This window comes from Pteropus alecto, unplaced genomic scaffold (genome assembly GCF_000325575.1).
Source record: "Pteropus alecto unplaced genomic scaffold, ASM32557v1 scaffold45, whole genome shotgun sequence".
Classification (NCBI taxonomy): domain Eukaryota; kingdom Metazoa; phylum Chordata; class Mammalia; order Chiroptera; family Pteropodidae; genus Pteropus; species Pteropus alecto.
In genome coordinates, this window is record NW_006442491.1 from 6,299,180 (window position 1) to 6,322,403 (window position 23,224).

The following is a 23,224-nucleotide window of genomic DNA, read 5'->3' on the forward strand; positions in this document are numbered from 1 at the left end:
AAAATGTCCAGAAAAAAAAAAAAAAAAAAAAACACCAAAAAAAAAAAAAAAAAGGAAAAAAAAAAAAGAACTAAATTAACGAAGGAAAGCAATACTAGATACAGAGTTCAAATGGTTATAGGAATGCTCAAGGAACTTAGTGATAACTTCAACAAGGAGATAGTATGTATAAAAGAGGACATAGAAAACATTTTTTAAAAGTCAGAAATGAAGAATACAATAATTGAAATAAAAAATACAGTACAAGGAATTAACAGCAGAGTAGATGAAGCAGAGGATCAAGTCAGGGATTTGGAAGACAAGGTTGAAGAAAACACCCAATTAGAAGAGTAAAAAAAAAAAAAAATTCAAAAAATGAGGATAGTTTAAGGGGACTCTGGGACAACATCATCTGTAACAACATTTGCATCATAAGAGTACTAGAAAAAGAGAGAGAGCAAGGGATTGAGAACCTACTGAAGAAACAATGACTGAAAACTTCCTTAACTTGGTAAAGGAAATAGACATACAAGTCCAGGAAGCACAGAGAGTTCCAAACAAAATAAACCCAAAAAAGGCTCACACCAAGATACATCATAATTAAAAAGCCAAATGTTAAAAACAGGGGAGAATCTTAAAAGCAGTAAGAGAAAAACAGTTAGTTGCCTAGAAGGGAGCTCCCATATGACTGTCGGCTGATTTCTCAACAGACATATTGCAGGCCAGAAGTGATTGGCATGACATATTCAAAATGATACAAAGCAAGGACCTACAAGCAAGAATACTCTATCCAGCAAGGCTATCACTTAAAATTGAAGGAGAGATAAAGAGCTTCTCAGACAAGAAAAAGCTAAAGGAGTTCATCACTACCAAACCAATATTACAAGGAATGTTAAAATCTTTAAGAAAAAGAAGGGGAAAAAAGAATATCAATATGAATAATAAAATGGCAATAACTATGCACCCATCAATAATCACTTTAAATGTAAATAGTTAAATACTCCAACAAGATAGTGGAATGGATCAGACTCATACATCTGCTGTCTACAAGAGACCCACTTTAGATCAAAAGACATGCACAGACTGAAAGTAGAGGATTGAAAAAATATTTCTTGCAAAGGGAAATGAAAAAAAAAAAGCTTGAATAGCAATACTTATATCAGACATAATAGACTTTGAAACAAAGGCTATAATAAGAGACAAAGAAGGATATTTCATAATGATAAAGGTATCAATCCAACAAGAGGATATAACCCTTGTAAACATTTATGCACCCGACATAGGATCACCTACTTATATAAAGCAAATATTAACTGACATAAAGGGAGAGATCAATGCTAACATAATATCATAGTAAGGGACTTTAACACCCCATTGACATTAATGGATAAATCTTCCAGACAGAAAATCAACAAAGAAACAGTGGCCTTAAATGTCACATTAGACCAGATGGATTTAATTGATATTCTTAAGGGATTTCACCCCAAAGTAGCAGAATATATGTTTTTCTCAAGTTCACATGAAACATTTTCAAAGAGCAAAAAAACTGATAAATAAATTCAGTAAAGCAGCTAGATACAAAATAAATATTCAGAAATTATTTACATTTTTATACACAAATAATGAACTATCAGAAAGAGAAATTGAGAAAATAATCCAATTTACAATTGCATTAAAAAAACTAAAATACCCAAGAATAAATTTAACTGAAGGGGTAAGAGAACTGTACTTGGAAAATTATAAGGCATTGAAGAAAGAAATTGAAGAAGATACAAATAAGTGGAAGTATATACCTATCCTGTGCTAGTAGATAGGAAGAATTAACATTCTTCCTATTTATTACCCAAAGCAATCCACAGATTCAATGCAATCCCTATAAAAATATCAATGACATTTTTCACAGAACTAGAACAAATAATCCTAAAATTCATTTGGAACCACAAAAGATCCTGAATAGCCACACAGTCTTGAGAAAAAAAGAACAAAGTTGGAGGCATCACACTATCTGATATCAAACTATACTACAAGGCTATAGTAATCAAAACAGCATGGTACTGGCTTAAAAACAGACATATAGATCAATGGAATAGAATAGAGAGCCCAGAAATAAATCCACACCTATATGGCTATTTAATTTATGACAAAGAAAGCAAGAATATACAATGGCATAAAGATAGTCTATTCAATAAATGTTGTTGGGAAAACTGGACAGATATATGCAAAAAAACTGAAACTTGACCACCTTCTTATACCATATACAAGAATAAACTCAAAATGGTTTTTAAATGTAGGACATAAATGAAAGCGTCGTAACCATTAAAAACCTAGAAGAAAACATAGGTAGCAAACTCTCTGATGTTGCTCTTAGTAATATTTTTTTTCTGATATATCTTCTCAAGCAAGGGAAACAAACAAACAAAATTAAACAAATGGGACTACAGCAAACTTAAAACTTATTGCACAACAAAGGAAACCATCAGCAAATCAAAAAGACAGATTACTGAATGAGAGAGGATATTTGCCAATGATACATCAGATAGGTTAATATCCAAATTTATAAAGAACCCATATAAATCAACACCGAAAAAAAAAAAGCAATCCAATTAAAAAATAGGCGGAGGTCTTGAATAGACATTTCTCCAAAGAGGACATACAGATGGCCAACAGACATTTAGAAAGGTGCTCAGTGTCACTAATCAACAGAGAAATGCAAGTTAAAATTACAATGTGATCTTTCCTCACACCTGTCAGAATGGCTGGACTTAGAGGATATTATACTTAGTGAAATAAGTCAGAGAAAGACAAATACCAGATGATCTCACTTAGAGTGGAATCTAAAGGAAATATAAACAAACAAAGAAAACAGAAACAAACTCATGGATACAGAGAACAAATTGATAGTTGTCAGATAGAAGGAGATTTGGAGAGCTGGGTGAAAAAGAAGAGATTAGGAAGTACAAATTGGTAGTTACAAAATAGTCACAGGGATGTAAAGTACAGCATAGAGAATATATCAATAATATTGTAATAACTACGTATTGTATCAGGCAGGTGTTGAACTGATTTGAGGAATAACTTTGTGGGTTGTCTGACCACCGTGCTGTGTACCTGAAACTAATATAAAATAATGCTAGATGTCAACAGTAACTGAAAAAAAAAATCTCTCACAAAAAAATAAATAAAAGGGGAGGTTGCATTAAAATCCCACATTGTAAAATCAATTTATATAAAATTTTGTGTGTGTGCATATATTCAGAAAGTGATGCATGAAAGCATGGTCCTCAAAAATGCAAATGGTAGTTATCTCCGGGCACTGTAATTGCACATTTGTTTACTCTATTCCTTATATTCTCTTTCATTATTTGAGTTTTCTACAGTGAACATATATTATCTAAAGAATCAGAAAAAGAAATAAACTCTATTTAATGCAGAGATTATATGAATTTCCATTTTTTGGAATTTTCTTACAGGAATGATAATGAACATTTGCAAAGTTAAAAGAACCTTCCTGGCCAGTATAGAATTTAAAACTGATACCAAAGAAATGACACAAAAGGAAGACTGAGTAAGTGAATTATGGAGTTTCACTCATTGGAATATACTTAATGAAGTGATGTTAGACTATGGAAAGACATGGAAAGAATTTCACAATCTACGTTAAATTTAAAAGACAGTTTCAAAGTGGTATGCATTGCAGAATAACCTAAGAAACTCTCTATATGTGTATGGCAACCTAGAAAAAGACTAGAAGTTTATTTATACCAGCATATTACATATGTTTATTTCTGGGGATTGAGATTATGGGTGATCATTTTTATTTATTATTTTCCTTATTTTTAATATAATAAACACATCATTTTTAAATAAGAATATAAATGTAAGCAATAAAAATCTCTTAATCATTTCCCTAGTAAATTAACAAAAAATCAAGAATTTATTCTGAGGAATAGATCATAGATACATACCAAGATTCATTTAAAATGTATGCACTGCATTTCCCTATTATTTGTAATAGAGAACTGTAGATAACTAAATAATCTAACATTAGGACACTAGCTATGTGAAACAATCATATGATGAAAAATTATCCCTCCAATTAAAAAAAAATGGCTCTGAGGAATGTTTAAAGACATAAGAAAATATTAATAGCAAATTGTTAACTGAAAAACCAGAATAAAGACTTTTTTAAAAATAATTTAATCCTTAAAGAAAAAATGATTATATGCTTTTACCTTTTATATTTTTCTGCATTTAAAAATATTTTATAATAAATATGTATTATAAGTGGTAAAGTAAATAATTGTTATATTACAGTAGAATAAAATACTATTGTTTATGAGGATTATGTAAACTCATGTAAGTATCAGCTATGGCGTCAACATTAATAACGTAGTCCTCCTCTCCTCATGCCCTACACACACACCTTTCTCTCTCTCCTTCCTGAGTCTCAGGTTACCCTTTAATAAAATGAAAACTACATTGTACACAAACATAAAGCATCCAGAACAGGAGACACTCCATGTATCTTGGTTCTTTCCCCTTCACTGAACTGTCAGAAGGCAGCAGATTTCATTTCACACTTCAGACTCTTAAAATCCAAGAGTGATGACACAGGGGAGTTACAGTGTATCCAGATACTCCACCAGTGCAGATCTAGGACAGGGGGCAGCTTTGTTCCACTTTTGTGGGTAGCGGGGAGAACACTTGGACACCAAGAATAGAAAGAGTATTAAGAAAAATCAGACTAGGGAAGCCTGAGGGGAAATTAATGGGTGGCCCAATGTTTGTTTCTCTCCAATGGCTTAGACAAGGGACATAAACCATGTTCAGGGTCATCTGGAGCAGAGACACCACCGGCCCAGGCTTAAGGCGACAGATGGTGGGAAGCATTTATGCCCATCTCTCGCACATTCCCGAATCTGCTTCTTCATACGTAACTTTGTCCTTTCTCTTTTGTTCTCTTTGGCAAGCCTGATTCTTGCTTTACGTTTCTTCCTATTCTACAGAAATTTTGACCTCTAGAAGGTTTTAAACTTAGATTAAAGGTTAAGAAATCCTTTTCCAGGGGACAGCCCACTTCATAAATACCAAACAGCACTGATGTGACTTACACAGGGCTCCAAAGAAATACAAGCTTTGTGTGCATGCACCTGAGTATTAATTGATTTTGTTTTTAATATTAATGAGCATATGATTTGATCTAGTTGACCTTCAAATTCAAATTGAGTAATTAAATAATAAGACAGGAGAATCGAGATATGTTTAAACAGCAGGGTTCCCCCCGCCGCAGCCCCCCCACCGCCCAGTAAGATGCCTTGGCTTTGGCTGTGAAGATGAACTATTACTAGTGTTGAGTCAACTAGAACAGAGACTTCTCCTTGAATTCAAGATCAACTATATCTTAAATAATAATAATAATATCTTTGCAGTAGTTTCAACCAGAGTACTTTGTACTCCTAATATAAATTTTATTCCTGTGTTTATACTCCTCTTTATCTTATTGCCTATATATTTGGTAACTTAAATAGCTTTAATATTTGTACTCTTGGGTTTATTTTTTAAGGATTTAAAGTGCAAAAATAAATAAATAAATACATAAATAAAGTGCAAACTACCATTAAATCAATAATTAGAGTAGTTTTACAAGTAGAGAAAGAAATCTCTCAATAGATAAGGGAATGCCATGTTTTATAAAGAACCTCAGAACTTCTATCAACCTACGGATAATTTCTTAGGCTACTTTTACTTTGGAGCTCACTTTAGTTCAGTCCTGGCTGCCACACTCTTGGCAGGCACCCTTGTATTGAATTACTCACCATCATTCCTCCTCACACCTTATCCTCTCAACTCACTCCTGCTCACCTAAGGGTTGTAATGAGTCAATGGCAACAGGTGCCTTTAGTCTGTAGTTCGCAATCTAGCTCTTGAGACATGAGCCAATCAGTGGTACCTCCTTCTGTCTTCAGCTTGCATTATTATTAGTTATGCGAGGTGAATGGGCAACAAGTATCTGTTCTATATACTCAGTGGGAAGTATGTCTAGAACATTTGAACAAAATTTCTGGCATAGAAGACATTTCCTCTTAAAACTTTTCTGCTTTCATGTACATGTTTTAATTTTTAAAAAAATCTTATCTCTAAATCAAGTGACATTAGCCAGCTCACTTTTTGTTTGCTTGTTTTAAGTTCTTGCACTCTAGAAGACACTAGTTTCCTATAAGAACCAAAAATTATAACAAATGTAAAGCCAGTCAACCAACAATCAAAACTAGAAATAACTGATGAGTCTCAAAATCTTTATGAATTATATAGGAAAGAGAAAGAGAGAGAAGGAAAAAATGCCGGTCCATTAGATCTGTTGTTCTAACTTCAAGAAGATGTTGGGTTAGGATCAAAATCTGGAAACAAAGGCAAGAGAGCAAAGATTGCTTCAGGACCTTTGGTCAGCAAAGATGTTTTGCCATGTAAATTGGAGAGTGTAATATGCATTTTTATAAGTGGTTTTATAACTGCAGAGTTTATAAGTAGCCCAGTTGTCACCAAGGAAATATATTTCTGCATGAAACTAATAATGGTGAATGTTTGAAATGAATCCTCAACACATATGACTGCCTTTTAACCTCAACTTAACCTCAATCTTAGAGGATTTCAATGGCAAATTCATTTTTTTTTTTCATTCTAAGCTATGTTTCAGTTAGACAGCAGTCCTATAAGCATTAGACACTTGGTTTAAGCTTTGGAATGATAATCAATTAAAAACAGTGGTAAATGCTATTTCAGAAGGTAAAGGCAAAAATTATATCTTATATGTTCTATTTTTAATTGAAATCGAATTACATGCTACCGTGGATTTTAAAACATTGTTCCATTTGCCTAGGTCAAGAGGTTAATAAATATTAACCATATATTTCAGTAAAATCCTTAAAATTTCACATTTAGTCTTATTAGGGAACTGCATTTGTGATATGTGGCAGAACTCAGAGTTACCATCATTACAAGTTTTGTGTAGAAAAAAATAATTTTCTGAGAAATTGATCCTGGCATGAGCAATTAATGATGTGAGATCGTAAAAGCATTAAGAAACATTAGAAACAATGTGTTTCTATACATGTGTCGTATATACAACCAAACAACTCAACAGGAAAAATAGTGTGAAGCACTAAATTAGATTATTCTTCTTGTTTCCTAAACTCTGCCATTTAACTTCATGACTTTAAAAAAAATATTAATAATCCAGCACAAGTAAATGATCATAATGTCTAAAATTATTTACTTCGATGAACATCACTTCAGTCTTTTCATTCTGACTTGGTCAGGTTTACTTTTCTCTCTAAGATGACCTTGAGTTTCTTATCAGAATCTATGTGGATATCTGACATTATTTGCATTTTTAGATATACCAAATGGTTTTAAAACTAGGGATGTCAGGACACATATCTGAGTAGATGAAGGGAAGTGGTGCTAGAGGAGTCATTTAAAAAGTGGCAACAAAGAAGAAAAAGATCACTAAAAATAACAGTGTGGTGGATGCTGAGTTGGGCCACCCAGATTGCCATTCAGGAATAAAGAACTTATTTTCCCAGCTCCAGGCAGCCCTCATCCATCTCAAACTTCCAGGATTACCTCAAGAGAGGGGTTGCCTCACTTAAGACTACACGCCCCTCCCAAGGCAACCAGTCTCAGGTAACTTATCAGTGGGAGGTTTTGATAGCCTGACTCTCTTTTCTCAACCAAGACATCTCAGAAGGGTCATGCCATCTTCAGACTCGCTGTGGCTTTTGTTGAGAATGCCTTGCAGTTCAGCTCTTCCCTTTACCAAGTTCCGCTTCATTACTTTTTCCTTTTCCAGGTGTTGATTCCAAGAGTTCTCCCTAATAAATGGCTGCTCCCTATTCTCCTTTGCAGAATCTGTCTTCTTGGGAGCCCAATATGCACAGGTACTAGGTGAAGAGTTTGAGAAATTGACATGTATTATTGTATTCTGTGAGGTAAATACTATTATCGTCTCCATTCTTCAGAGGAGAAAATTGAAGCACAAAGAAGTTAATTACTTGTCATGACTTGTTAATTTTATGTTAACTACTCGAAATACTTGCCAAAGATTATATAAATTTTGAGTGGCAGAAACAAGATTCAAGCCTCAACCGCTGTGAACCCCAGAATTCAAAATCTTAGTAACTGCCCTCACTACGCAGGACATCTCACTTAGAAAAACCCATTTACAAGTCTACATGAAATAGAATAAATAGCTGAGTATTAAAATTTTAAGACAAGTTTGATTTTCTAAACACCAATTCAAAGAATGGCTGTTATCAATTGTCAAGTGTGGTTCTATTTCATAACACTCCAAACTGAAGAAATGCATTCAGCATATTTATCCAAAAGTTCCAGGTGATCACATGGTTTACCAGATGTCCATTCGTACTAAATGCAATAATCTAATGTATCTTTCACAGAAGGGTTTTTAGTAGGTACCAATGACAAATATAAAATATTACCTTTTTTGTGTGGGGACAGTTAATCAGAAGGGAAAGATAAGAAAAACCTATTTTATTTTCCTTCAGATAACATACATATATTTAAACCCTATCACCTGCACATAAATGTCCTCCCTATTTCTCCCTCGAATTTTCTCCTAGAACCTAAATCAAATTTTCTTTTACCCTTTTCTTCTTCTGGATATACTTGGGTCAGCAACATTTTCTCCTAGTAACTGTCTATAGAGTAAAGAATGATGCTCTGGCCAAAGATTTATTTCTAAGGTTTCCTTTCAAACATTTCTTCTTTCTTATGTCTGGATAATGAAAGTCTCTGGTAAGTGGTTCCCAAATGCCCTCTTTTGAACTTATTCTTGATGAGAAGCTGTAAACAGCAAAACTGTCTAATTCTGGTGTTTTAAATAAACATCTTTAAACATAATTTCTCCAACAATCCTCTTGTTTTATAAAGTTGCTTCTCAAAGGAACAAATGTAAATGCATATAGAATTTCTGAAAAGGGCAGATAAGGAATATATGATTATTTTGGAAATAGAGATGCTTAAAGAGAATTAGACAGATTTGCTCACTGCTTCATTTTTCCATATAAACAAAACCCAAATGGTCTCCTAAGAGTTATTGATTTTTAGATGTAGTAAGTAGGCTCATACCTTCATCTTTACAGACTTCAATTGCCTCTTCTGAAGCAGGGCTGGGGACAGTAGCAGCACTGACACCATCTATAAAGCAAAAAAGAAACACTGGCTCAGAGTTAATGCTGCCAAGCTGGAGCTTCCCTGCCCATCACACTTCCCTCCCCACTCTACCACAGGAAGTATGAGCCTGTTTCATGCTCTAACATACTGAATGACCTTTGAAGGGGTAGTGGTTTGTGATTCTCTTATAAATAATGGATCAGAACACTAGTTAAGGCAGAGCCCAATGAACTACACACTATTTTTTCATGAAGAATGCTATTGGTTGGTACTATTTTACTTGGGCATTTTGCTTCTTCCTCACCTCTAGAAGAATGGTAGATTATTTTTCTTGCTAATGCATTGTGAAAGTATATTCTTGCAAGTTTCTACAAGTGCTTTTATGTGTGTGTTTTTAAAGTTTGGTTCTTCTTAGCACAGCACTTCTGCTCATTATGCCAGGCTGTCAAACTGCAGGGAGCACATCTGATGGCTGTCAGTGCAGAGGCCCAGGAGATGGAGAGCATTTGTAGAAAAGCACCAAAAGTCACCCAAGCACAGAGTGGGGAATGAGAAACTTGGAGGTCCCTATCTCCCTTACAGCAGCAATTAACCTCGTCTGAGTGTGTCTTTCTTCTCAGTATCATCAGCACCCTAGTGATCCCACTCATGTTTGGCCTCCAGGATAATAGATAATTAACTTACTAACATTAAAATAGTACATTTAAGACATGAAGGATTATCAAAAGCATTTGAAATGGTTAATACTCGACTATTGAAAAGAAATATATATACATTTTTCATGCAGTAACAGGGTTATGGAACTAAAAACTCACACGTGCATGACAAGTAACACACATTTAAAGGCAAATCACATATTTTCTAATATGTCATTTATCCATAATGTACATGACTATTACTTTTAGGTCATATCTCTATTGCAACAGAGAATAACAATTTTAGTAAGGGGATAATTGGAGATGATGAATCACTTTCTTTTGTTAAATGACAATCTCTTATTAAAAAAAAAAATGAACAAATTATTACCCTTCCCTTGATGTCACATTTTCCCATTATTTTATTTTCTTCTCAGCAAAACTCCCTGAAAGTGCTGCCTATGTTATTGTTCCATATTTCTTCACTGCACAGTCTTTCTACACCCCAACCAATTGGTTTTAAAAAAAAGAATGCTCTTATCAAAGGTGCCAGTCACCTCCCTTTGCCAAATCCAATGGTCATTTCTCTTTTCTTATCTTACTTAATTTTTCCGTAGCATTCCATAGAGTTTATACTTGGTTCTTTCTGAAACACTCTCTTGTTGTGGCTGTTCCTTCTCCCCTGTTGCCATATATCTAGATGTCATGGTGTCCCAGGCCCACTGTTTTGTTTATGTATGCATTCTCTCTAGTGAAACTCATCCAGTCTCATGGTTTTAAATATCATTAACATGCCAGTGACTCTCTAATCTGTATCTCTGGTCCACATCTCACCCTGGAAATCCAGAATCATATATCTAACTGGCTTCTTGACATGTCACACAGCTAAAAGTGCTCTCAGATTTACCATGGCCAAAACTGAGCTATTAATTTTCTCAACAAAAACTGTGCCCTGTAGCCAGCCATTCATATATTAGGGGGTGGCACTATTATCCCCATAACTACTGATACTAAAAACCTAGGACTCATCCTAGATACTTCTTTCTCCCATTTCCCACTTCCAACCCATCGGCATGTCCTGTTATCTCTATCTCCAGAACATGACACAAATAGGTTCATTTTTGTCTCCATTTCCAGAAACTACCATTGTTGTTTTCCTACTGTAGCCTCCTAACTGGTCTCACTTTGGCTTTTTTGACCTAGTTTCTCTCACAGGCAAAGTGAGCTTTTAAAACGTACCTTATGTCTCTCCACTACTTAAAAACTCCCTTGGCTTATCTTTGTAGTTCTAATAAAATCAAATCTTATAGAGTCAGAAGTAATTGGGTCCTATGATCTCTTACCAGATTTCACACCATGTTCCCCCTAATCCACCATGCTCCAGCCACTAAGCCTTCTTACTCTAACGTGCTAAACCAAAACTGGCCTAGAGGCATTCGCACCATCATATCATTTAGATTTCATTTTAATTATTACTTCCCACAGGAGTTGTCCCCAAATTCAGCCAATGAAAAGTGGCCTTCTCAATATTCCTTCTATATTATGTCACTTCTCTGCAAGGCATTTATCACTATATTATATTTTTTTCCTTATTGTTTATTTTTGGATCCCACTCCCCTGTTCCCACCTGAATATAACCTTCGAGGAAGCAGCGATATTGTGTTTATAGTTTACTGCTGCATCCCAGTGTCCAGAACAGTGCCTGGGTCACAATATTAACTAGAACTTTGATTTGATTATGACAGCAGTAAAAAATTCTGGATTATGCTGGTTTGAGATTGTGTGGTTTTTTTTTTTTTTCATGATATGGAAAAGGCCTGCAGAGTTGTATAATTGAAATCGAAGTTGGAAATTATATCGAATGGAAAGCAGGTATTTTTATTTTGGAAGGATAACAGTAGGTCAAAAGGGCTTTAATAACCAGAATCACATCTTGAGTTTCTCTGCACTTAGATTAGGGAGGCTATGACATGAGCGGAGTGGGCATGATGATGTATACTGACACCAGACAGGATGATAGGCGAACCCTGCCCTTCACCTCCCTGCCAGCCCGTGGGCTCACTTACGCATTTAGGGCTCTTCTTTACATTGAGAGTTACCCACATTGCTGTGATAACATTTGTCCCAGGAGGTGGAGAAGAGGGCTTACATTCTACCACTCTCAGCTGACAGGCAAGACGATCCCAAGAGAAACTGCCTGTTCTTGACTGATTAAGGGGAAAAGGATGAATAAGTAAAACAGAGGTAAATGTGTACACATGTATATATGTGTGCACGTATGTACGTGTGTGGGTGTGTGTGTATGTATATGAATAGGGTTGGGAAAAAAACCTATGTTGATAAAGACAGTTTGAGAGAGAGCAGTAAGTGAATAAAATCTGTGAAACCTCAACAGTCAGAGAACGGCCTCAGCTGTCAGCAGTTCCTTGACTAATGGTTGCCAGTCTCAACTAGTGAAAATAGTGATAGCTTTTCATATAAGACTCATCTTCCACGGAGCATAATGACGTGTGAGTCGGGCGCTTGGGTGGTGGGGGAGGGTAGATAACAACAGTACATTGTATCAGAATTCATTTCATTGCAAGTACTACATTTCAGCAAAGAGAGCCAGCTGACCCAGTAGCAGTTACACAAGGTCTTTGCTGCCTTGCTTCAGTGCTTTCTGTGATTGGCCTTCTTCAATTCCATCTTCCAGGTTAATAATAAAAGCTTTCAGTTTGCTAGCACAAGTTCCAAGGTTAATGTAGGAAGTTTTCAGTGAAAAACTTATCACACTACCTGGTTTATTTCCAAGAGTTCAGCATATGGCCTATGACGTGCCTGGCACATATCAGAGCCCACTATTTCAAAAATGCCCCCCACTCCTGTGGGGCTCATTAGAACTGGGAGAATGACTTGAAAACTAAAGGGAAGAAAGATATTTTTGTTTAGGTGATTACGTTGATAGTTTCATAATTGTGCTTATCGTTTTTAAAGGATAGAGTGCCTGAGTACAAAAATGGGTAGAAAGAGACAATGAATCAAAAGCGATGATGATCTCTTTTGGATCTTAAGTGCTATTTTATTTTCAAATGTTCAACTTATAATCTATGGCTGAAAATCTATGAACATTTTATTGACACATCTGTTCTTTAGTGAACAGAAGGGATGTCAGGAAGGCTTTGGATCTCACTTTATCTCTGTGTAGGGTGGGTGTAGTCAGGCTCTGTGACACCATCTCCTACAATATGTAAAGAAATAACCAGAAATATGGCTCTTCGAAAATGCAAAACAGTAAAGAACAGTTCATTCATTGTGGAGAGAAAGCCTCTTATTTCTTTTAAACATTTTCATTTCATTTTTTTCCCAAATAAAATTTGCTCATTTTGACCTGTCCTAAGTCAGCCAAACTCTAACTTGGCACTTCCAACCTCTGCCCACCCCTCTTAGAGCATTACTAAGTACAATGTTATTACATGGAAGAAAAATGGAATTGGTGAATGAGACATGACAACGCACCCTTCTGATTGGAAGCCCTGTCACTCATAGTTAATAGCGTTGGTAGCTTCCTGAAGGAGATCTGAATGAACATGGAAGTTACCCTGGTGAAAAGTATAAGCATTTTTTGAAAAGTCGTTGTTCACCTCTGCGGACGAGGCCTAGAAGACTCCTCAAAAGAAATCTGAGCCCACCTGCTTCTTGGCTCTGCCCTTCCATTTCTTCCGTACTTTGTTTTTCCTCTGGACCATTCTCATCTTTCAAGAAAACCACAGAGGAAAAAAATTATATCAGTCAATTTATGAAATATCTTTTTATGGCTAATATGCAGCACTGAAATTAATTGTAACCAATGTAGCATGACTCCCCATAAAGCAAGGCAGAGAGATGAATCAGAGGCATGAAACAGAAAAATTACCTACATAAATAGGTGCATTTATACTCGTCCCTTCTCACATGATTTGCTTGATTAAATGTTGAACTGCTGTAAACAAAATTCACTCAGCAGTCCTCGCACAGCATTTCCCAAAATGCAGTACAAATATTAATTCCAATCTTTTTTCCTTTGACTCAAGTAATATGCACTGTGTTAGGAAACTTGGTTGATTAAGTTTCTATGCCTTTTATTTTCCTGTTTGATATATGATGCAAAACAATATCTATTTTTACTTAACTTATACATCAAAGCCTAACATATCTATACTATGAAACATTTTGTCTTGAACAAATTATATTGGTCAAGTTTATGCTATAGTACATAAATCCTTGAAAAATAAATAACCAAGCAGGTATAATGGCACCTATATACTAGAAACTAGCTAAAATTTTCTTTTGGCTTAGAATGTGTAAAGTATATCTGTGAATTTCTGTGTAGAAAAAATAAACTTCTCAAAGGCAAATAAAGGTAGGATTTTAGAACTCATTGCTAGGAGGCTTTCCAAATCTCTTTTTGTTGGAGAAAATTTTTTTAAATGATAAAAATATAGAGACACGGAACCAAAATCTAAAACATGTAGTTAAAGTACAGAAAACAGAGAAGCAGAAGTTACCTGCATATATTACTGTGGGTTAAAGATGGCCACAGATCCTTTGTCGCACAAGAAGTGAACTCTTATCTCTACTTTCCTTGCATTTGGACTAATTCTGTGACTTGTTTAGACTGACAAAATGTGGAAGCGATGTTCTGGGCCCTCCAAGCCAAAGGCACAGAAGACTAGCAGCTTCTACTTTCTCTTCCTTGGAAGCTAGATACCATGCTGTAAAGATACTCAGGCCAGCCTACCAAATAGAGGCACATGGAGTGAGAGAAGGGCCATATGGCAGAGCACCGAGGGGCAAGGCATGTTGGTGAAGACTTCTAGCACCTTCCAACCTAGCCCAGCTGCCAGCTAAAGCCAAAAGAAGCAGAAGAATCGCAAGCCGAGCCCTTTTAAAATTCCTGACCCACAACCAGGCTCAGATTGCTTAACTGTGTTTTGCTTGAGTGCTTTGACCCACCACCATCTGCTACTACCACTAGCTCCTAATCCAGAGGCAAGAGGATAGCGAGTCCTCCCTAGAGGAGAACTCAACTGGTAGAGCTAAAACAAGAGCCTCTGAAGCAATGGGGAAACATTTCTTCAAGCAGCTCTGAAAAATAACCTACTGAAGAGAGTTGCAGATGGAAAAACATTTAGAATTGACCTGGATGAAAGAAAAAGTTTATAATAGAATGATGAAAGTAAACAAATACATAAAAAAAGAGAATGCATAAGTACGAATAGAATTCCCTCTGCCCTGCACTGTGCTGTTTGTCATGGGAGACAGAGTATAACTTTTTTCTTCTTTATGTTGTTTTTTATTATAAAATATATGATCTTTGTAATAAATATTGATGTATATCTTTCCAGATCTTTTTCTATGTACGTGTTGACTTTTAATATGTACGTGTTAACTTTTAGGTAGCTTTTAGCTACCTAAATCCAATGTTCTCAGTGGCATTTTTACAAGCATCACATGATGAGCTGACATTTTCTCTCTTCTGCTTCTCCAAGGAGGTGATGACATTGCTTTTGCTCTAGGAAAAAAAAAACAGCCATCACTGCTGCTCTTGTTCCCTTAACAGGGCTAAGTCGGTACAGAGTATTTGTCAAAAACATAGGTTAGTATTTCCCCACTTCCTCTCCCCAAATGGACTCAGAGTCAATCAGGAAAAATCTTCCAGTTTTTCTGTCTCCCCTAACAGACAGATCCTTTAACACAGATTTCATAGTAGGCTTGAAGTCTGCAGTGACAGGCTGCCTTTAAAATTAGTCTCCCATTACCACAACTCCTAGGAAGTAGGGGTAAAAAGCCATCTTGTGAAGAGGAAGATAAGAAAGGAGAAACAGCAGTTAAGTCATAGGAAGGTAAGAAATTGGTTCCAGCAGTTCTAATTGCATGAGAAGTAAATTCAAGGTCAGACCCTCACTCCAGCTTTATAATATGAAAAACCAGTCTGGTTGTCTTCCTATTCTACTGTGACTGGATTTTTACCCTCATCCAAGCGCATGCTGTCCCACTCCCTAACAGAGCCACCTGAGTGCCATGTTTTCATTTTCCACTTTGAGTCTTGATTGCACAAGGTTCTAGTTACAGTACTGCTGCCTTTGGGAAGCAAACCCAAGAAACACTTGGCATGTTTATCACGGAGAACATTCACTCTAGAAAAATGCTGGATTTGCAATTTGAATAGCATGCCCTCAAATGAAGTTTCAGGTATATTGCTTTCATCAATTTCCAAAGACATGCTTTCTCAAATCCAGCAGGGGGAACCAGTGTAGAAGTCTTGTTTTCAAAGCCCAGTTTATACATTCTTGGGCAATTAGATTAGCATTCTTTTCACCCTCTTTTAGAAGGACAGTTTGGTTGGCTTATAACTTTTCATCCATTTTAAATGCCTCAAAAGGGTGAGTTCTTAGTGAAACAGTGGGCTTCTACTGGTTGGAAAAAAAATCCCATTACGCGGCTACCCATAAGTATTTGATAAGGACAGCCTTTCCTTTTATCAGACTTGTCTGTCTAGCTATCTTCACAGGAAGCATATAAACAATAAAAGTTAAGTAGAGTGGAGAATCTAAACTTGTGCTTTTTAGAAGGGATTTAAAAGGCTTATAATAAACATGAAGAAATATAGGAAAGCGACATGCTATTTTGTTAGCTTTAAAAATGTCACGCAGAAGCTAAATTCTCTTAATACACCTAAAGGTCACATATTTGCTTCAGATGATAAATTTCCATACCATTCACGTGGAGTGTCACATAATACTCTACTTTTCCATGCCCCAAAGAACAGTGACCTGTGAGAATTCTAGTGGTTGCATCGTTTTTATTTCTCTACAGAAGTATTAGTACCCCGCCCCTCACTGTTTCGACCCATATATATTGAGCATATACTATATGCAAGATATTTAAGAAATTTTATAGAAATAAAAATTAGACTCTTGCTGCAAAATTAACTCATGTAAGTGAAAGAAATGCACCAGTGGTTGGATGATGATAAGAATGCAGTCCATGTTTAATTCTATAGGAGAGTTTTCAAAGGGCAAAATCTCAATGTCATGGCTACAAATTGCTTTCTTGATATTTGTAGTTACTTTTGTGAAGTGTGCACGGGGATAGGAAAAGAAAGGGGAAATAAATCAGAGCAGATCCATCCCTGCTACTGGGAAAACAACCTGATATGTGTTGCCTGTTGTACTATTGCCATTTCTCATAAAAGTTCTTAAGATTTCCAGACACGGACAGAGCATAGGCAATTCAAATACAGTGGTTTGTAGATTGGGTTATAGATCCCAATGCTTCAGTCCCCTGTAATGGATTATACATCTCAGTGTCAGAGAATACTTCCCACTTCATTGATTTTGGGCAGAGAATACTTCCCACTCCATTGATGTTGAACTTGCCCCCAAGTGACTTGATTTGGCTAAAAGAATGTTAGTGAACATGATGTAAGCAGAAGGCTTAATTGTGCTGCACAACTGGACTTGGTGCTTGTGCTTCTGACATTTGCCATGACAAGAAATGCCCCTCAAGAAAAAAAAGAAAAAAGAAAAAAAGAAATGTCCCTAACCATTGGTTTAAAAAGAAGAGATAAGTAAAAGCCACTCTGCCTGGAGTTAAGCCCAGGCGACTCAGAGCTCGAAACAGAACTGCCCAGCTGAGCACAACCTACATCAGTTGAGACACAGTCAACCTGCAAACCTGTGATTATGAGAATGAATATTTTTATTACAAGGTACTACAGTTGGGGTGATTTGTCACACAGTATCATTGTTAAAATAGCTGATTAATACAAATAATATATTTATTTTTCTTAGCTCAGAAAAGCTCAAAGATTTTAAGTTAGCACTCTTTATAAAGAATTTAGTCTTTAATTTTGTATTCTGCCATCCAGCTATATTTTCATTTTAGACATTCCAGCTTTCACATTTGAAAAATAAATTAGCTTATATAAGGGAGAAATGGTCTCAAAGTGTATGCACTGCCATCAATGATGTTCATATTTTCTTTAATAGAGTCATATAGGCAGCAGGATAATACTAATTAATACCAGCTAACATTTATTGCATATTGTCTATGTTCTGCTCAATGTCTAAGTGCTTGCACAGATTATCAAATTTAGTTCTCATAATAACTTAGTAAGGTAGGCATTATTATTATTATTATTATTAGCCATGGTCCATGGATAATAGAAACTGAAGTACAGAGATGTTAAGTAATTTGCCTAAGATCACAGAGCTAGCAAATGATGGAAGAAAGGTTTTGACCCAGTCAACAGAGGCTAGAGCTCACTACTGCCTCCCTGGAAAGGTAACTAATACTTGTGTATGGGTAAGATAATTAAATTATGGGTCAGCAAAAATGTGGGAAAATGGTATTTAATATAAAAATAGCTGAAGAACTAAGCTATAATCTCATACAGATTAACATGGAACACTAAGAACATGGAGAATTGAGCTTTTCTGACACTTAAGCCAAATGAATGCAGTACTAACTCCAGACTTGTTTTTTTTTTTTTTTTGTATGCTAAAGATATTTTTATTACGGTATAATTTTAAACAACATAAAGTTACAAGAACAGTACAAGAAACTTCCTTTTTTTATGAACCATCTGAGAGTAAGTTGGGGGATACAATCACCCCTAACCACTCCCATCAGCCCTGAATACTTTAGTATCTATTTTCTACCAACAAGGACATTCTCTTCCATAACCACAATGCAACCATTGAGATCAGGAGATTAGCACTGATGACATTCCTAATATCTAAACCACAGACCGCATTCTAGTTTTGCCAATTTTCCAATAATATCTTTCATGGCAAATGAAGATCACACAGTGAATTTAAATGTCATGTCTCTTTAATATTCTTCAATCACAGACATGGCTCCCCAACCCTGGCCCAGTTCTGTGCTGGGCGTTTGCCATCTCCCCCATTCCCTTCAATGTGAATGCCTACGTTGCTCAGCCCTACTTAATAGCTTTAGGAAAAAAGCAAGAAAGGAATAAAGAAAGAGAGAGAGAGAGAGAGAGAGAGAGTTCCATTTATGTAATAATTTCAACTGTAAAATTTTGATGACAGTTGCATAACTGTAAACTTACTAAAACTAATTTAATTCTACACTTACAACATGTCAATTTTATAGTATGTAAATTATTTCCATAATGCCACTTCAGCCAAAATAAAAGAAAGAAGAAAAGGGAGGGAAGGAGGGAAGGAGGGAAGAAGGGAAGGAGGGAAGGAGGGAAGGAGGGAAGGAGGGAAGGAGGGAAGGAGGGAAGGAAGGAAGGAAGGAAGGAAGGAAGGAAGGAAGGAAGGAAGGACGGAAGGAAGGAAGAAAGAAAGAAAGAAAAGAAAAGAAGGAAGGAAGGAAGAAGAAGGAAGAAGGAAGAAAGAAGAAGAAAGAAGGAAGAAAGAAAGGAGGAAAAGTTAGTTCCTCCTAGGCACGAGGGCACTTACATGCTTACACATCTCATACCCATTACCGTGGATCTTACAACAATTGTAATGTTAGACTTTTATCTACATTTTTACAGATGAAGAAATCAAGATTGTGGGAGGTCAAATAACTTCCCTGAAGCCCCCAAATTTGTAGCAAAGCTGGGACTTAAACTCAGGTCCAGAGTATGCCAAAGCCTGAGGCTTCTCTTTCTTGCCAACGGTTAGAACTTTTCTGACCATTGAGAGCTAAACTGTAAGTCCCCTGCTGAGAGAGATGCCCTTGCTGTTCCTATGGTGTCCTCAGCACCTAGCACAGTGCCTAAAATCCATTTGGGGCTCCACAAACACTTGTCAAGGGATTAAGAAGGAAATATATTTCCCTAAGTGGTAATTTATTTTTTGCTTGAACTATATTTTAATTCTCGATATAGAAAAGGCATGATGTCTATTAGAGCCTCTAATTGAACCTCATTAAATGGTAGATTAGTTTTAAAATGTCACAACTCTTTGATCATACATAATAGTTCCTAAAAGTCAAATGTGGTGACAGTAGGGAGCACAAGTAGTTAGAGTCCATCTGCTTTCTGCACCCCTTGGCCCAGCCTCCATCGCCTTTCCTGGTTTGTGGCAATGACTTCCCAATGTGCTTTGCTGCTTCAGCTCTGTCTTCAAAGTCTATTCTAAACCTAGAAGCCAGATGGTTTGTCTTAAAATGTGAGTCGCACAATACCACTTCCTGGCTCAAGTGCTCTAACATGCCCAGAGGAAACAAGGCCCTGTGTGCTGGAGATACCTGCTGCCTTCTTGCCCTGACTTCTTTGTAGTCTCCTTCCCATTCACTCTGCCACAGTCACACTAGCTGCTGTGCTATTCCTCCAGCATGCTAGGGGCTCTTCTCTCTAGGTCTCTGTACTGATGTCACCTATGCTTGGAGTACTCTCCGCCAACCCCCCGCCCCACCAGGTCCTTCAAGTCTTTGCTGAAATGTCCCCTTTTCAATGAGATCTATGCTGAACACTCCATTTAAAAGGGTGGCATCTCCCCACTCCCACCCACTCCATCCTCCTTATCCTGATCTACTTTTTATTTTTGTTTTATTTTTCAATTACCTATCATCTTCTAATGTATAATTTTGGTAGGTATCATATTCATTGTTTATGTTTACTTGTCACAATTTGACTGTAAAGTCCTCTAAGGCATGGATGTTTGTTTGCTTCATTATCTGATGTCTTCTAAGTACTTAGGAGCACAAGGTAGGTGTTCAACAAATCTTTATGAATTAATGAACTATGCTCTTCTGTTGCATAGCCCTGCATAGCTATTTCACAAATTAATCAGAAAAATTAAAAAAAAATCTTCTATTCCAAGATTATCAGGAATATACTAATAGAATATGTTTACTTATGAAATATATTGTTCATACAACATGTGGGGCAGACACAGAGCCTAGGCTCTTGTTACAATAACACATCTATCACCATTTTGTGTTCTTACTGGAGCAGTTAGCTATGAGAGGGACTCCCATCCCCAGGCCTGTGGAGATTTATCTGTGGAATTATTACAATAGCCAGTTTGGGGAAATGCTCAGCAGAGCTCTCCTGGCTGCTAGTACCAGTTCTACTCAAAATAAACTCAAATGTTATCACAAGCATGGGCCATTCACAGAAGCTCTGTAAGACTTACAGGTTAGTCTTCAATTATAGACAGAAAAGACAGTCATCTTGGTCCTGTATCTTTCTAAGAATGTCCCAAACAGCATACTTGTCCACATAGAGGGAAGAAGAAATAATTGAACCTGTTGTTTTTAAAGCATATGTGCCTGTCAAGGGAGACCTAAGTGTGACACATATTCAAGGAAAGGAAACACATGAGATGGTAGTGTGCAACTGTCCCTTTCATATATTTTGTATGATGGTAGGTAGAGCACCGAGTGTTCAATAAGGAACTCAAAAAATATCTGCTGAGTGGTCGAACACTGTAGCATTATCACATTGAAGGGATGGCTTTGGCATACCAAAACTTGCTGTGGCATATTTTGGTATGAAAATAGGACAAGGCAATGCACCAGAAAGCTATTTTCAATATCACACATACCCTCTGAATAGATAACATATGGTTCTCCCATACGGCATATTAATACAAATACTTTTACTATGATAACGGTTAGTTTTTAATCCAAGGATTTCCAAGTACTTTACAAACACTATGCATTAGCACAGTCATCCCTGGGGAAGCTGCAGCGCCTCAAAGAGATACAAAGCATCCTGCATACAATCAGTAACCATTAAAGAATAACAATAATAAGAAATATATTAATGTGGCATTTTTAAAAGAGATTAGAAAACCAACAAATGGGAATTAGGCAACTTTCTCAAAGACTTCCAATCACTTATGGTGTAACTAGGGCTAAAAATCAACTTATGCTGATGCTTATAGTTATTCTACTAGTTGACCTATACTGGTGAATTGACCGTAGATTATGCTGATTTTCAGGTATGCACATAACCTAACGTGTACACCATAATGGAAAAATTTATGACCAAAATCAAGTTAGCATAATAGCATTACAATGGGATTTCTTTGTGTTCTCTCTTAAATACAATTGTACTTTGCCATTAATTTTAAGCCCTAAGGTTAAATTTCCTTCTAAACACTACTTTTCTCTGTACTGTTATTTATGTTTCTGAATTGAGATAACTGGTGTGCCTACATATTTGTTTAAAACAGGCACATATTGTGCTGTGTGCAGATGTTAAAATACAGAACAGGCAAGATGAAGCATTGTTTTGCTTTTTTTTTGTTGTTGAAAAATAGAAAGTATATAAAGATGTTCTTTGAATAGAAGAATCATTCCATGAATAAATTCAAAAGTTCTTAGGTATCTTTGTCATCCATTAATATTTGTTGAGTACCTACAAAGTTCAAGATGGTGGAAGGAGAATAAATTAGGTTTGAGAAGACAAAAGCCCTTTCCTTTGGGAGTTGACAAAAGAAAGATGCATCATGAAGTAGTTTCATGAGATGTATCTGTCTGCACAAGGTAAAATTGAGGCAAGAGATAATTATCCTGAGGAAAATATAAGATTTGATAATAAATAAATAAATAAATAAATAAATAAATAAATAAATAAATAAATTGATTAATTAATCTGAATAAATGTTGAGTATTTAGCTGAATTAAATAAGGAATATCTGAGGAAGTGCTTCAGTTATCCACTTTTTCCATCCACATAAATCTTTGAGGAAATCACTGGTTGAAAATGTACATGTGCTGAGTGCAAGTGTCCCTCAGGGAGAGAACAATTCAGTACATTTATATTTGAAGTTGAAGGCAGACCCACATTACTATGGGAAGTAAAATCTTCATTTTCACATTTCTATCATTTTTCCTCTTGAAAATAGTTTGTTGCTTCTGTGTTGAAACACACTATTTTAAGTGGTGAAAATAAAAATTTTAAGATTCTGATTTGGAATTTTGAAGTTTAGGATGAAAGCAATGTATGGGTTTTGCACAATTTAACATAAACTTTTTATAAAAATATGCCCTCACTCAAATTATAATCCTATATGTGATAGAAGCTGACAACCACTCCTAAGCTTGCTATCAACTATAAAAACAGCAGCGTTCTCTCTATATCTTTTATCTCTCTTTAAAAATTTAAAAATTCCAGTAATGATTTTATTTGACCAAAGGTTTTCTTAATAGCTATTTGACATTGTACCAGAATAAATTTCGGCATGTTATTCCCTTTATTTCATATGAAAATAATTCACAAAGGCAGAAACCACACACCTTTAGGCAGAAAAAGCATGTGGAAATTATTCATGTGGAAATTTAGGCCCAGAAAGCTACCATCCCTAGGATCCAGTGCTTTCCTTCTAGAATAACTTGGAAGTTATTCTGTCTGGATCAGTGGTTCTCAAACTTCTCTGTGCATCAGTATCCTTTGGAGAAATTGTTAAAATATGGATTTCTGGGTT

General features: G+C 36.0%; 1 protein-coding gene across 1 annotated transcript in view; it reads right to left on the reverse strand.

The window, feature by feature from the left end:
* The window catches only part of LOC102880801 (O-acetyl-ADP-ribose deacetylase MACROD2), a 178,071-nt gene that overhangs the window by 99,567 nt on the left and 55,280 nt on the right, over positions 1–23,224 (reverse strand). The window contains 1 exon segment of the mRNA XM_025039707.1: positions 9,127–9,195. Coding sequence (XP_024895475.1) covers positions 9,127–9,195 — 69 coding nt within the window.